This window comes from Pavona decussata, unplaced genomic scaffold, assembly GCF_977016875.1.
Source record: "Pavona decussata unplaced genomic scaffold, jaPavDecu1.1 SCAFFOLD_602, whole genome shotgun sequence".
In the NCBI taxonomy this organism is placed as follows: domain Eukaryota; kingdom Metazoa; phylum Cnidaria; class Anthozoa; order Scleractinia; family Agariciidae; genus Pavona; species Pavona decussata.
In genome coordinates this window covers 5,930,001-5,943,687 of record NW_028145860.1, presented here as the reverse complement: position 1 = coordinate 5,943,687, position 13,687 = coordinate 5,930,001, and the positions used below count along the sequence as shown (strand labels likewise).

Sequence of the window (13,687 nt, the reverse complement as noted above, 5' to 3'; positions counted from 1 at the left end):
TGCGCAAAACTTAACGCCGCTGAACTATTTTGCCTCAGGAATGAATTGCCAAGTTTTTTCCGACAGTTTTACCGCTTTTCTCAACGAAAATATCGTATGTTTTGGCTGTAAAAGAAAGCCTGTTTCAAATTTTGAGCTATGCCGTTCCCGACATGAATGTGTTATTTTTACAGGTATGATTTAAATAGCCAAGACTGTGATGGGATCGGTAACGCAGTTTGCGTTTGGTGCGGCAGTTGGTGTTGCTCTTTTCATTGGTGCCAACACAGCTCGACGCTACTTTCTTGTCGCGCCGGTCACAAACCAGATAGAACGCGAACAAAGGAATTCCTCTGTTGATGCTTCACCAAGGCAAGAGCAGCTACATTCAATACAGAGCGCGGCAACGCCAGTCCGCCATGTGTCCGAGGCCTCTGCAGAATCAGAGGTCGGAGAGGAATCAGGACAGCATCTTTTAAATCTTCTTTTCAACGTCGCCGAAGATCAGGCGAGAAAAGAAGGTTACATTCACCGCGGAATAACATGCAACTCCTGCCAGGCAAGCCCGATTTGTGGAATTCGTTATAAATGTGCCAACTGTGTGGACTATGATGTCTGTGAGCGTTGTGAAATGAGAGATGATCATAACAAAACCCATTTGTTTATAAAGATCCGCATTCCGATGCCACCATTGACAAATCCAAGGGCACCTTGCCTTAAACCACTTTACCCAGGTGAGATAAATATGTCGTGACTGTTTGGTCATTCTAATTTGCTTAGGGTGTTTTCTCTCATCCATGAAATAGATAATAATTTACTGTGTGTGAATTTTTTCCCATAAGTTGCTTTGAACCTCATTATGGCACTGAGGCTAAGTGCAAAAGCTTTTCATGTGGAAATTAGCTTTGTTTTCATATGAATGAAAACTAATTTTCATAATTAGTTCTCGCAGAAAAAAAAAGCCCACAAAATAAAACATCGCAAAAATGAACTCCCTTCAGTCAAATTAAAAACTCCACTTTTAATAGGCTTGTGCCACTGGGGCGATACACAATTAAACAAGAACATTAATGTGATTTTCCATTGTAAAAATCATCCAGAGCTTAGATACAAACATAGCTTTGTCACTGACTAAAAATATATATCTATAGTGTAAATAAACAATAGCCTCCATTTGGCGTGAAAAAATATGCTCAGATATTTGTCCGCAGACATTATCTGTTCCGAGAAGCGAACAGTTTTCCGAGAGTGAAGCTTGAGGAAAACTAAGCTTCGAGGAGCAGATAATGTGCAAGGACAAATATCTGAGCATATTTTTAAAGCCAAATGGAGGCTATTGTGGTTATCATCCTTCAAATATTTTTCGCAACATGTAGCAGTGAGCTTGAGTATTTAAACATTTCGTTTAAGAACAGTTTACCGTCAAAAATGTTTAGAGCATATTTTGTTTTCTAATACTGCTTTATCGACCAGCAGGTTTATCTCTTGTTCTGTCACAAAAGCAAACCGTTCCCCCATCTTGACATTAATTTTAATTGTAAACTTGATGCGCTTTGAAGTTTTTGAAATTGGGGAATATCACCGAATATTCCCCAGTTTTAGCTGGGGTACATTCGGTCACGTGAGGCGTTTAGACCAATCGCGCGCGAGCGAAAATATTTGATGGATTATAATTTTGTTTATAGAGTGTTGTGATTTATCTTCAGGTATCAAAGATCACCCTTGCTCCTTGTCTTGGGATGAAATTCAGCATCTGAGAGAACAAAGCCATTTTGACCAAGCAGAGATTGAAGCTCTGGTTGAGCAGTTCAAGACCTTGGCAACTGAAAAGGCCGGAATTACGCGTGCAGTTTTTGACAAGTGTTTAGGTCCTTTGGGACAGAACAAGAACCTTGTCATGGACCAGATGTTTAAATTTTATGACCAAAACGATGATGGCATTATTGACATTGACGAGTTTGTCGTTGGCCTCTCCATACTTGTCAAGGGGAGTGAGAAAGAAAAGATCCCATATGCATTTGGTGGCTGTGACATTGAGAAAAAAGGTTACATTTCCAAGGAGAATCTAAGAAGCATGTTTAAAGCTTACTTTGAAGTGAGCCTGGAGCTTGTGCGTGATGTTGTGAGGTCATGTGAGGAGGAGATGATGGCGTCTTTTGATGACTCTGCTGACAAACCAGTGTCGGCAGTGTTTAATGCTCCAATTCCCAATGATTCTGGTCCATCAACATCAACAGGAAAACCAGTGATGGTGATGAATAACCCTGGCAACACAAGCACTCAGGGAGTTGATGGAAGATGGCCTATTATGGAGGCAATGTCACAAGATGCGATTGATGAGATGGTGAACAATGTCTTCCAGTGTGCTGATACTAACAAGGATGGCAAGATTTCCTTTGAAGAATTTGAGGCTTGGGCTGCAAATGATAACACTATTCTCGCTTGGTTTGAGGCCCTTGGTACAATCTTCTAACTCAGTCTAAGAGGTTTTAACTAATTGCCATATTAAATTATTTACTCTGAGAATGTTTAGAGTTGGACAAGTTATTTAAGGTCTTTTAAAATTGAGTTGTGTGGTTAAGTCAGTGTAGGCAGGCTTAGCCTACATAACAGGTGTAATAAATTATTGGGAGGGAGGGGGGCAAGAAAAACTAAGAGAAGGGTGTTCCCTCTCCCCAGTTCCTCCTTTTTCTCTCACTTTTTCTCCCCCCTCCCCCCCCCTCCCCTCCGCCCTTCTACTAATCCCAAGGCAGGCAATTTCTTTAGATAGATATGTTTTCACTTTATAGTCCACCTTTTGTTGTTGTCTTTCTTTTACTTCCATGAAGATCAATTTTGCTGTCTACAGCTATTTTTTAAACTTCTTGCTTCAAAGAAATCTGATCCCCTTGGATATTGTTTTACGGTACTTTTCTACTGGTTAGCTCAAGGTCTGTATCTATCAAAATGTTTTTTTCCAAAGCGTTCAATGTATAGTCTGCTGTAGTGAACAGTTTTGTGCAGTGGATCCTTAGTGCCAGCTTGTTTATGTTGGCACCTAGCCTGAATGACTGCTTTCATTGCATCCACCCCTTGATTCTCCTATAGCCCCAACTGTGGGGCCATGCAGCCTGTTGGAAAGCTTACCATTTTGGCCTTTAGTTTAGGTTGTAATGAGAGGTTTATTTATATTAAAAAAAAAAAACACATTACAGCCAAAAAATGGCTGAATTGCACACATTCATAAGTAATTGAATACATCATTGTGCATGTTAAAAGCAACCATGATCAAGATAAGCTTATTTAATATCTAAACACGAAACTAAAATCTCATTACCAGTTTCTGACTCTAAAAGTTTAGTCCTTGTTCAAAGGCTACCTGGTTGCTCTCTAGAAGCACTACACACTACACGTGTGTAAATATGCACAAAAAAATATATATTCATAAAAAAAAAGAACTAAACACTTGGTGTTGCAAATTGTAGTTACTACATTTAGTTGTCTTCAACAATGAAGATGATCATTTTGAATTTTGAAAATTGTGACGATGGACAGGGGATATGCAAGCTATTTTCACTTTATATATATTTATTTTGGCCCTCACGATTTGTAAGTTTGATAGAGTGAATTTTAATTTAATAAAAACAACTACAAACAACAGATAATAATAATGGTGCAGATTGTTATCGTGTCAAAGATATTTGATGTTAGCCGAAGAATATGATCAAGTGCAACATTCTTTTGAACTATTTTTAGATGGCCTCTGCAAAACGTGATGAGAAATAGCATTTTGATCTCGTGGTTTGTGTATCGTGTTCCACATATCTTAGATTTCGCGCCATGTCGGTCGCTTTGGATTGATAGCGTGATAATTTTATAAAAGTCGACAGTTTGGTTCCTGCAAAGATGTTACTTTTGCGTCTTCACGTGGAAAAGGAACGAATTAATGTAAAGTATTGAGAGCAGAGATTTTTTGGGTTTCGTGGAGAAATTTTTTAGTGTAATTCATCCGTGAAGTCTTGACGTCTGATGTCTCAATGGTGATTCAACATTTGCGGCATTTAGATCTTCCACACCTTAATAAACAAAGGTGGCAAAAGCTGAAAGACCTCTATTCAGAGCTGAATGGTATACAAACTGCAAACTATCTAACTGAGCTGCTGGAAAAACTATTCATAGCAGCAGGCAATGACATAGATGTGCTCATTCGCGACCGTTCCACGGCTGAGGTGTTGAATTCCAATTCTGCGGGGTCAGGCTGGTCTTTTGAAGGCTTGGGGATATTTCTTGAAGAAATAGCCACACAAGAAGAAAAAGAAACATTTTTCAACATTGTTCTTCCGTTTATTGTTACTTTAGCGTCGAGTATTGACGAGTTCTCGCCCAAGGAAGGCATTGTTCTGTGCTTGCAACAGCGCGGTAGGTTCGTTGTTTACAAAGTTCAGTGTATTGGCTTGTGCAAATGATAGCTTCACTTTAATTTAAAGCCAGTAAACTCGTTAGCGATCAAGGGTTAAATCAGTATAGCTAATTTCGAAGCATCTTTCACTTTCTTTTAACAAAATTATGTCATTGTGATTTAAACTAATAATGCTTAAAGTTTTAGCTATTTTTGTCATTGTTTTCAATGAAGTCGTTGAAGAGAGTTCCCCGCTGTTGTACTTAAGCTTAAGTCGTTTACAAGTCACTCAAGATGAGACAATGGTTTTCATCAGTCACTTGTTATTCATGTAAATGTCTCTTAGTATCTTGCAGAGATTATTTTTAAAAATATACACCGGGGAAGTCTTGTGTTCGAAGGAAGTGGCGCGAAAGTTTGCTCGACGCGGTGGGTGCACTTTCGATCCGAAAATCAAAACTTTTGCATACAACTACCGAATATATTGAAACTTGCATTTTATCAATATCGGTGGTGTGCCGGTATTTTTCAACAGTATGGAACTCACTTGCTTTCTCGATGATGACAAGATAGCCCATGACAACGGGGAGGGGGGTGGGAGGACTGTGGGGGAACAGGTAAAGTAGAAGGGGGTAGCCTATTCTCAAATCTCCTTATAATCAGATCTGGAACTTTGATTTTAATTCCTTATCATTACTATCATTATAATATCATTCCAAACAAGTCTATTTTACTCTTCCTATTTTTTAAATGTTTATTCTTATTTATTCTTGCAGAATGTGGCATTGCACTGGACAGGAAGTTCATAGCTTGTGTTCTGGCATCGGCATTTTTATGTTCACTTCCTCCACTACCTGAAGACACTCAAGTTCGATCAATCAATTTCATCAATTTCTTTGCATGTTTTCACAGGTATGATTTATCTTCCCCCCCCCCCCCCCCCTCCCTGGGGCCGGGGATACTCCCTTATATACGCTGTTATAGGTATGTGCAGCGCCCAATTAAAGGGTGTGGTTTTTGAGACCTTTTGGTCAGAAATAGGGTATAAATTTTAACCATTTTGTCTAAAAGTCTGAAAACAGGTATGGATTCTAGAAACCAGGCCTGAAAATTGGTATGAATTTTAAAGGCCATGTCTGGAAAAGGACTCCAAAAAAATGTATTTTGGTCTGAAATAAGGTCAGGATTTGGAGAACGAAGCCACACACCCCTAACAAAAATTCCAAGGAGTACACCCCCCTCCCTCTTGTTTACCACAACAACATGTACACAGGCTTTTTGCTGCTTGTATGTGGGATTTTCGAAGCATGTGTCAAGGTGACAGTTTCAAGCCATTCACCAGCTGGTAGACACTCTCAACTTCTTACTATTTCTTAACTTTTGTTGCAACTAGATTGATAACTCTGTTTGGAGGGTGATGCACAAAAAGATGTACTACTGTTAATGCTGCTGTTACCATTACTGTGACTGTGACTTTTGAGTGGATGACTGACTGATTTACTGACTGATCAGAGAATAACTCTGCTGTGTATGTTTTAGTGCTAAGCAAACCCATGAGTTTCCCATTGAACATTAAAGCATTAGTGACAAAATGGGAGACCTTAGGTGGCAAATAAAGATATTTGACCTTGGCAGGAATATATCGAACCCACAACCTCAGGATTTGATCACCATTGCTTTACCGACTAAGCTACAAGGCCACACTGACTGACTGATAGGAAAATTTGTGTAGAGGTAACCTGACCTGGAACTGACATTGCAAAATAAATTGTTTCTGCAGAGAGGAAATCCAACAGACACAGGCTTCCAAGCTCCGATGTTTAATTCACTATTTTGAAAGAATCAGCAATGACTGGCCAGATATTGAAGGGAGAGTGTTGTACAGCCGTCAGGTATTGTCCCTGGCCCATCATTCCTGTCTGTGTCAAACATTGATAATGTTGCTGGCCAATCGTTTCACTGGTCAGTGAGGTATAAATTAGCTTTCCCATTCCACATTTTAGTCAGGTGGATTCAGTTTAATGCAAACTCACATTTGGGTTTTCTCTTGTTCCTCTGATTTTCCTTCCTCATAAAATAAACCAAGCAGTGATTTCTAAACTCTTCACTAATCTGGCATGTAAGAGGCACAGACTTACCAGAAATGAAACTATTAAGAGTATATAACTCAATCTTTCAATCACTTCAATAAAGTGAACATCTTGTTTTCAGAGCATTTTTTTTCTTTTGTCATCCCTAAAAAGAGCTTAAATATGCAAACATTTTCTTCCGATGTAACTGAAACCCCTGCATCACTTCAATCTTTACATTTTCATACAAACAAACTTTAATTTTGTGGCTCATTAGTGGCAGTTTTGACAGACATCCAGCGTATCAGTTTCATTTGCTATTTGTACTGGCAGGTCATACCAAGCCCCTCTCTGCCTACTCTTGAAGACTGGGTGTCGTGTGATATGCCGCTATGTCCTGTCATTGTCGATAATAAGACATCCATTGAAGATTCTGGAGAACACATGCTTCAGGTTTGATTTTAGCTCCTTCAATCATTCGCAACACAAAGCCCAAAGTTTTGCTATTTTTTAAACAATGCCATGTTCAGTCCGTACTTTTTTGGTCTAGAGAGAATTCTGTAGAAACTAAATCATCATTGTCATAACCTTTATTCAAACGCAACTCCATTTAAAGCATGACAATGTTTCAGGGGCTATGTGTAGTCTAACTAAGAATAGAATATAGGATAAATTCTAATAAAATTTAAAATCTGACATATTCTCAGGAAGTGACTGAAGAAAAAATTCATTAAAATCAAATTCTTTCAAGAATAGGTCCTGTTTCACTTTAGCTTAGAATAATTTGTTTGAAATCATCATAATTACTCTGGTCCAGTGACAAGATTGGTTCAGGCCCCCTTATTCATGACCAAGTGATGGCTGTGGGACTAGATTGGCAACTGAGGGTTTCTTACAGGCCATGTTCCCGCACTAAAATGGAATATCTTATGCTATCCAGACTTGACTTCCCCAATACAACTCACCAGGCATGCCCATCTCGATCTGAGAGGCTGTTGTACTAGAGTTTTCTTAAGGACGGTCTCTCCTTTTGCTAGTGCACATATTTTCTGTTCATCTCGGGATGGTCCGAGAAACTTGGGTTTCTTAATGGCAGTGCCTGCTAAGACAAAGATATTTTTGCACAGCTTATAACTATGTGGGAAAAGCAGATCTTGGTAAGTTTTGTTGGAATCTGAAAAGACAATTAGGGGTAACCATGTATTTTTCAGAGATAATCAAGTTTCAATTTGGAAAAAAATTCCATACATTACTTTGTACTTAAACCCTTTTTCAATATCATTATTGTTGCTTAATTATCTCTGAAAAATGCATGGTTACTCCTGGCTTTCTTTTTGGATTTTAACAGTCCCTGCTAAGAACTGCCTTTACCACATAGTCATAAGCCGTGCAAATACCTCTGTATTAGGAGACAGTGTCCTTAACTCCTGCTTAAAGTAAATAAACAAAGGATTTCCAAGTAACAGTGAAATGCGTGCAGCTGTACAAGAATCACTACAGTAAGTCAAGCAAGAGTAGTTCCATGCTTCACACTTCCTTCCTTCATTGCCATCTCCCCCCAAAACTATGAAAGAAACAAATTTTCAGAGATGTCAATGTCATTTAAAGAAATTAAGTACCAGTAGGAATATGTTAATTTTCCTGGTTTCATTGTGTAGGTTGACTTTGCAAACCGTTTCATTGGGGGAGGTGTTTTGGGTGCAGGGCATGTTCAGGTATGCTTACTTTTTTAAAATTAACAGCATTAAAAGAGAACTTTTTATCAACATTAACCTTTTGCTCTCTTTTTTACTTGTGGAGAGCTCAGAGCTGTCATTAAGGGCAGCAACCCCTAACACCTGTAACGCCTGAAAGGACCTTGATGTAACAGGTGATCTTGATAGTTGTAAGGTCATTTTACTCGGGAAGTAACAAGACTGTTACAGATGTGAAGCTGAGGGTAACATGGCTAAAAATGCAGTGACAGCCCTGGCGATGGTGTAGTGGTTAGCACGTCAGACTTTTAATTGGACGGTCAGAAAACTAGAGGGTCGGTAGTTTGAGTCTAGGTTGGTCTCTGAATTGCTGTGTTGTTTCTTTAGACAAGAAAGGTTGCTCCGCATTGTCTCTCTTCACCCAGGTGTATAAATGGTTACTGGCGACATAGCACTGGGGATGACCCTACAATGGACTAGCATCCCATCCAGGGGGAGTAGCAATACTCTTAGTTGCTTCCTGCTGTATGGGGCCACTTAGACTCCAGTGCAATTTTACCTTTGCTTTCTTTCTTACTTAGTCCTTATCATTTCAGGAAGAGGTTAGATTCTGTATGAACCCTGAATTGCTTGTGGCTTTGATGTTTATGGAGGCTATGGAAGACAATGAATGCATTGTTGTCAGGGTGAGTTTCAAAAATAATGATCTTATTTTATTTATTTTATTTATTTTATTTAATTTTTATTTAATTCAATAATTCAATTCACATCTTGACAGACAGATGAAGTTCTGCTCTAGAATCTCAAATCAAAGCTAGTAAACACAAACTTTTTCTCCTGCATGGGCTGGGTGGGTGGGTGGGTGGGTGAGATCAAAATATGGACTGATAGCAGCTGCCAGTGGTGCCTTTACATGATGATGTCCAATCTCACCCCACAGAGGAATTGTAAATCACCATGAGACGATGTGATATGTGTGGTTTATAAATACATTATATTACATTAACTTTAAAGGGTTCTCCTTTTTCACTTGATTATTGTACATGCCAGTACCCTATCCCAGACTAAACAGCTTGAAAACCATACCCATCACAGTGACACATACTAATACAGCTTATTTTTATGGGAGTATCCCCTGGGGGTTGGTATCATGGATAGAACTGGAAATGAACAACAGCGCAGATAATTTTTCCGAAACAAAATGGCAGAGCGTGCACGTGCAATCAGAGTACTTTGCTTTAGCTGGGATACTGCTTTCAAGTCTTTCTAAACACTATTTCTTGTTTATTTTATTTGTACATAGGTACTTTGTACTTTCTTTTTATGAAAAGCTTATCTTATTTTTCTGAAATACTCTTGTCTATTATTTTCCTTCCTGTTCTAGGGAATAGAAAGATTCTCCAGTTATTCAGGGTATGGGAAAACATTTCAGTTTGCTGGTGATTATAAAGATGAATCAAAGGTCAGTAAACCTGTTCCCGTCATGATCAATGATTATACTCATAAAATTTATTATAATAATTATAATAACTATAATTGGTGCATTTGGAGAGTTTGTCAAAGGCTCTGTGTTAACTGGTATATATTTTTTGTCAAATTTGAACAGATTTATTATCATAAGTTAATTAACAGTTTATTTTTGGTCTAAAGTAATATTATTATTGTAGGCCCAGCATTTTGAAAGGGCATGAGAAAGACTCAAAGTTAATGTCTATTAGTCTGCAGGTACCGTTTGTTCAAAGAGTGGATAACTTTATCCAGCAATTAAGTTGCTATCCAGCAGACAAACTATATTAGTTGGAGTAATACACTTTATCCACTGGATAACGAGTTATCTGCTTTATTTATTTATTTATTTTGTTTATTTAATTCAATATTTATCCAGGGGCATCCAATTTAGCAGAGCTAGTTTAAATGGAGCCCTGACACAGCACAAGACAAGACTTTGAAACATAAAAAAAACTAGACAAATAAGTTATAAATGCAGCATGTACCGCAGGCGTTACTGCTAAAGATGGCTCTTAAGTTTGGTTTTAAATTCACTGAACGCCTCTACGTGTCGAATGGTTCTCGGGATGGTGTTGTAAGTTCGAGCGCCATTTATTTTGAAGCTCCCCTGGCTTCTGGTGTTATAGCCTTGGTAAAGGTAAAGGTAAAGTTATCCATTCTTTGAATGACTAAGGCAGCAGGTGTGCAGAAGATCTGATGGTTTCTAAACAACAGGATAACTCTTTTGATGCAAATTCTCAAAATATCCTTTGAGGAAGTGTATTGCAAACAATAAAAATATTTATTTTCCCCATTCTCTCCTGCAGCGTGATAAAGATGGTAATTTTCTGACCTCAGTAGTGGCGATTGATGCCACATCGTTTAAAACCTCACCAGTAGAGGCTCAGTATCAGGAGTCTGCTCTCATTAGAGAACTAAACAAAGCTTTGGTAGGATTCTACAACCCAGACGTTGGTTCACAAATCATACACAGCCCCTCAGGTCAGTACTTCCTTACATATTAGGCCAGTGTTAGAGCGCTGGTGATCTAATACAGATGTCTTGGGTTCAAATTCCACAGAGGTCAAAGATAGATCTTTCTCTATCCTCATCAAACCAAATTCCCTTCATAGATCTAGCGAGCACAGAGAACTATAAGGATAGAAGCCCTCACTTTCGCACTCAAAAAATAATTTTATTCCATTTCTACATATGTTTGTTTAGAGGACTTCAGAACTGGCAGCCAAACCAGCATGAGGTTTCCACCATGATTAACGAGAGCTGTGTCTCTTCTTGTGACACAGGTGGAGGGGGTGGGGGATTTTTTTTTCTATGTATGTGGCACATGGTTGTTAAGGCCATTTCCCTGCATCAGACAAGAAATGGCCTCAGATGTAACCCATCTCATGCAATTAAGTTCATCCTTATTTGTACAGAAGTGACGAAAGTGCCCAGTTAATAATTCTTTTTTATATATAGAGAGCAAGCAGTATGCTGCTGAAAGTGAAGATCAAAGCATTGAAAACACAATAGAGGCGTTACCAATGCCACCTCTAACAACTGTAGAGACTCAGGAGTTCAGTGACAACCTTGTTAACCTTGCGCTGACTCAAGCGTTCAGTGAAGTAGATTCAAATAACAATACCACCCCAGAAGACGTGGTAGATGCCGGCGATATCTTAACGCCTATCATGAAAAAGTCTCTGATAGAAGTCTTTTGTAGCATGCCCGACAAAGCTCGAGCATATTCAGAAAACTTTCTCTCCCCACCTCCACTACCAAAGTGTGTGATACACACCATCAGTGGCTCAAATACCCCTGTAGTTCCCGGGACCCCTCCGTCTTCACCCGCCGTGTTTGACCTGGAACAAAAACCGTTCGATTCCAATGGTTTTCAAAGGTACCTTTCAAGTCCAGGATCCCTTCCTTTAAAGAGCTTCGCTGATTCGATCTCCAACTCCCTGATGTCATGTGTTGAATTGACGTCATCCATTGCCACTGCCATAGCAACCACTGCAAGCTCTCCTGTGCTCGCAGCTGCGAACACCAAAGAATCATTTCAGAAGAGCCCCGGGTATTTAGGGTCCCCAGTAAAGAACGGGGACAATTTAATTTCCTTTTTGTCTCAGCAAGTCTCTAAATCAGATACACCGCTGAGCAAAAAGTATTCCAATGGTTTTAGCATTTCCCAGTTTGTGGAAGATTTGTCCTCATTAGTAAACGCATCAAAGTGTAAGACGTATGAAGATAATACAGATGGCCATGTGCGGTCTCCTAACGCCAGACAAATCCTTTTGGAAGAGTTCAACCTAGAGGAATATGAGGGAAGACAAAAGGGGGAACTGAAAAATGGTGAAGGAGTTGACACTTCAAATGCTAAGCTTTTTGAAAAGTTTGCGACTGAACTGTCAAGATCAGTTCTTGATTCAGCGATCAGCTGTTCATTTTGTCCAAAGGAGGAAGAAAGTGAAGTGGATGTGGAAGAAGACGAAGCAGCTGAGACTGTCCCCTCGGATGTACTAACTGGCAAAAGCAGCCGAGGTGATGCTTGTCAGAGAGCAGCAGACACGGAAAATAGTGATCTAAGGAACATTGTAGAGGGCCATGTTGAGACTGTTGTCTTGAAAATAATATCAACTGCTCTCGCGGAGGCTGCAGAGCTATGTGATGGAAAAACAACTGTTTTGATGTCATGCGCTGAAAACGATGATGGGAAAGAGAGCGGAGATAGTGATAGCTTATCTCAAAGTGAGTTGGGAGTAAATAATCAATCAGAAATCCAAGCATCGGTTGAGAGCAATACAAGCTCATCAGAATCGTCTGAAGAGGAACAGGGTGACCAGAATGAAGGAGCGAAAGTGACTTCTGAAAACAGCTTTGGAGAGCTCTCCTCAACTTCTGAAGCTGCCGTCCAAACGGCTGGGAAACTTGCTGAAAAAATAATGTTTGATGCATTGGCACAAGCTTCAGACATGATGCAAGGAGAGGAAATGGAAGCGATGGATGGAGGTGAGAGATACACTCAAGGTGAAACACAGCTTGAGCTTGAACATGTTCCAGCTGAAGAATCTTCCATTTCCGATGACGAGATCATCTCAGAAGAAGAAACACTGCAGAGTTTTGCAGAACATTTTAGTAGTTTAACAGTCCGTGGCGCTGTTAAGATTGCAGAAGCATGTTTGGAAGAATCACGGGTACGCCCTGTGGCAACAGGGAACTGGGGATGTGGGGTATTCCGTGGGGACCCGGAACTCAAGGCTGTTATTCAGTGGGTGGCCGCATCAGCAGCTGGGTGTCCTGTGGTAGTTTATCACACCTTTGGTGACAGAAGATTATCACGGGTAAGTTTTGTTCATTAAAGTTTGATTTAAATCATGCCCTAAATTCAAACTACAAAATATTGAAAGATTAACAGCATCACAAAAGAATACTAACTTTCATATAAATAGTATTGGTCAGCTGACTAAGTGAGTGTGTTCCCAGTCAAGTATTTTCCATGTGTTGACGAAGCTCCGTCGCTAGGGTCGTTAATCTTCCGTCTGTTCTTGAATAAACGCGCTGTTACACTAGGCAATTTTTCTTGCAACTTGTCTTACAATTTCGTTGTGACACAAGTTGCACGTATCTTTGGTGTAACATGTCTTGAAATGAACGTTTTTGTTGCAGTCACCGTTGCACGAAGTAGAACCGACTTCTACTTTTCGCTACGATTGTGGCAACAAACAATTGCGGGAAATGTTCGTTTCAGGGCATGTTACACTAGGCAACGAAACAGCGCCTAACCACGGAGGGTGAAGTATAATGGTGCAGGGAAGACTGCTAAACTGCTCAGCTGCGGAAGGGGGACTAGGTTTTCACTCGCTCGAACTCAGCCAAAACAGGGCATGATAGGAGACCAGAGACCATAGACCAGAGATAGGAGATTGAACGGTGTGGTAATAAATCGCATCAAGCATGGGGAAAGTTGTGGGAGCCAAGTTTTGGATTTGCCCCTGATTGGTGTAAAACCAGCATCTGCGCCGTAATGTCACCTTATTTCTAGACTGTCCATGGTCGTCTGTTCAGTCTTCCTGGGATAG

The 13,687-nt window shown here is 39.8% G+C and overlaps 2 protein-coding genes across 3 annotated transcripts in view; both read left to right on the top strand.

Moving 5' to 3' along the window:
- Positions 1-199: 199 nt before the first annotated feature.
- On the top strand, positions 200-3,602 carry LOC146449658 (uncharacterized). The gene is made up of 2 exons (XM_085101448.1): positions 200-713; positions 1,686-3,602. The coding sequence occupies exons 1-2, from the start codon at positions 200-202 to the stop codon at positions 2,450-2,452; spliced, it is 1,281 nt and encodes a 426-aa protein (XP_084957574.1). The 3' UTR covers positions 2,453-3,602.
- A 181-nt stretch (positions 3,603-3,783) lies between these two features.
- The window catches only part of LOC146449657 (uncharacterized), a 10,377-nt gene continuing 473 nt past the window's right edge, over positions 3,784-13,687 (top strand). Inside the window, exons 1-9 of one of the 2 annotated variants that reach the window (XM_085101447.1) lie at positions 3,784-4,377; positions 5,134-5,269; positions 6,138-6,249; positions 6,760-6,879; positions 8,085-8,141; positions 8,717-8,806; positions 9,505-9,582; positions 10,436-10,614; positions 11,092-12,949. In XM_085101447.1, coding sequence (XP_084957573.1) covers positions 3,996-4,377; positions 5,134-5,269; positions 6,138-6,249; positions 6,760-6,879; positions 8,085-8,141; positions 8,717-8,806; positions 9,505-9,582; positions 10,436-10,614; positions 11,092-12,949 — 3,012 coding nt within the window. In that variant the 5' untranslated portion in view covers positions 3,784-3,995. Of the gene's footprint in view, positions 4,378-5,133; positions 5,270-6,137; positions 6,250-6,759; positions 6,880-8,084; positions 8,142-8,716; positions 8,807-9,504; positions 9,583-10,435; positions 10,615-11,087; positions 12,950-13,687 lie in introns of both variants that reach the window. The other variant, XM_085101446.1, reaches the window with a different exon arrangement.

What these genes read in the sequence shown, in the direction of transcription:
- LOC146449658 (XM_085101448.1), top strand. Translation starts at nt 200, where the DNA reads ATGGGATCGGTAACGCAGTTTGCGTTTGGTGCGGCAGTTGGTGTTGCT. An exon ending in CCTTAAACCACTTTACCCAG is followed by an intron (nt 714 to 1,685) that starts GTGAGATAAATA and finishes ATTTATCTTCAG; the next exon opens with GTATCAAAGATCACCCTTGC.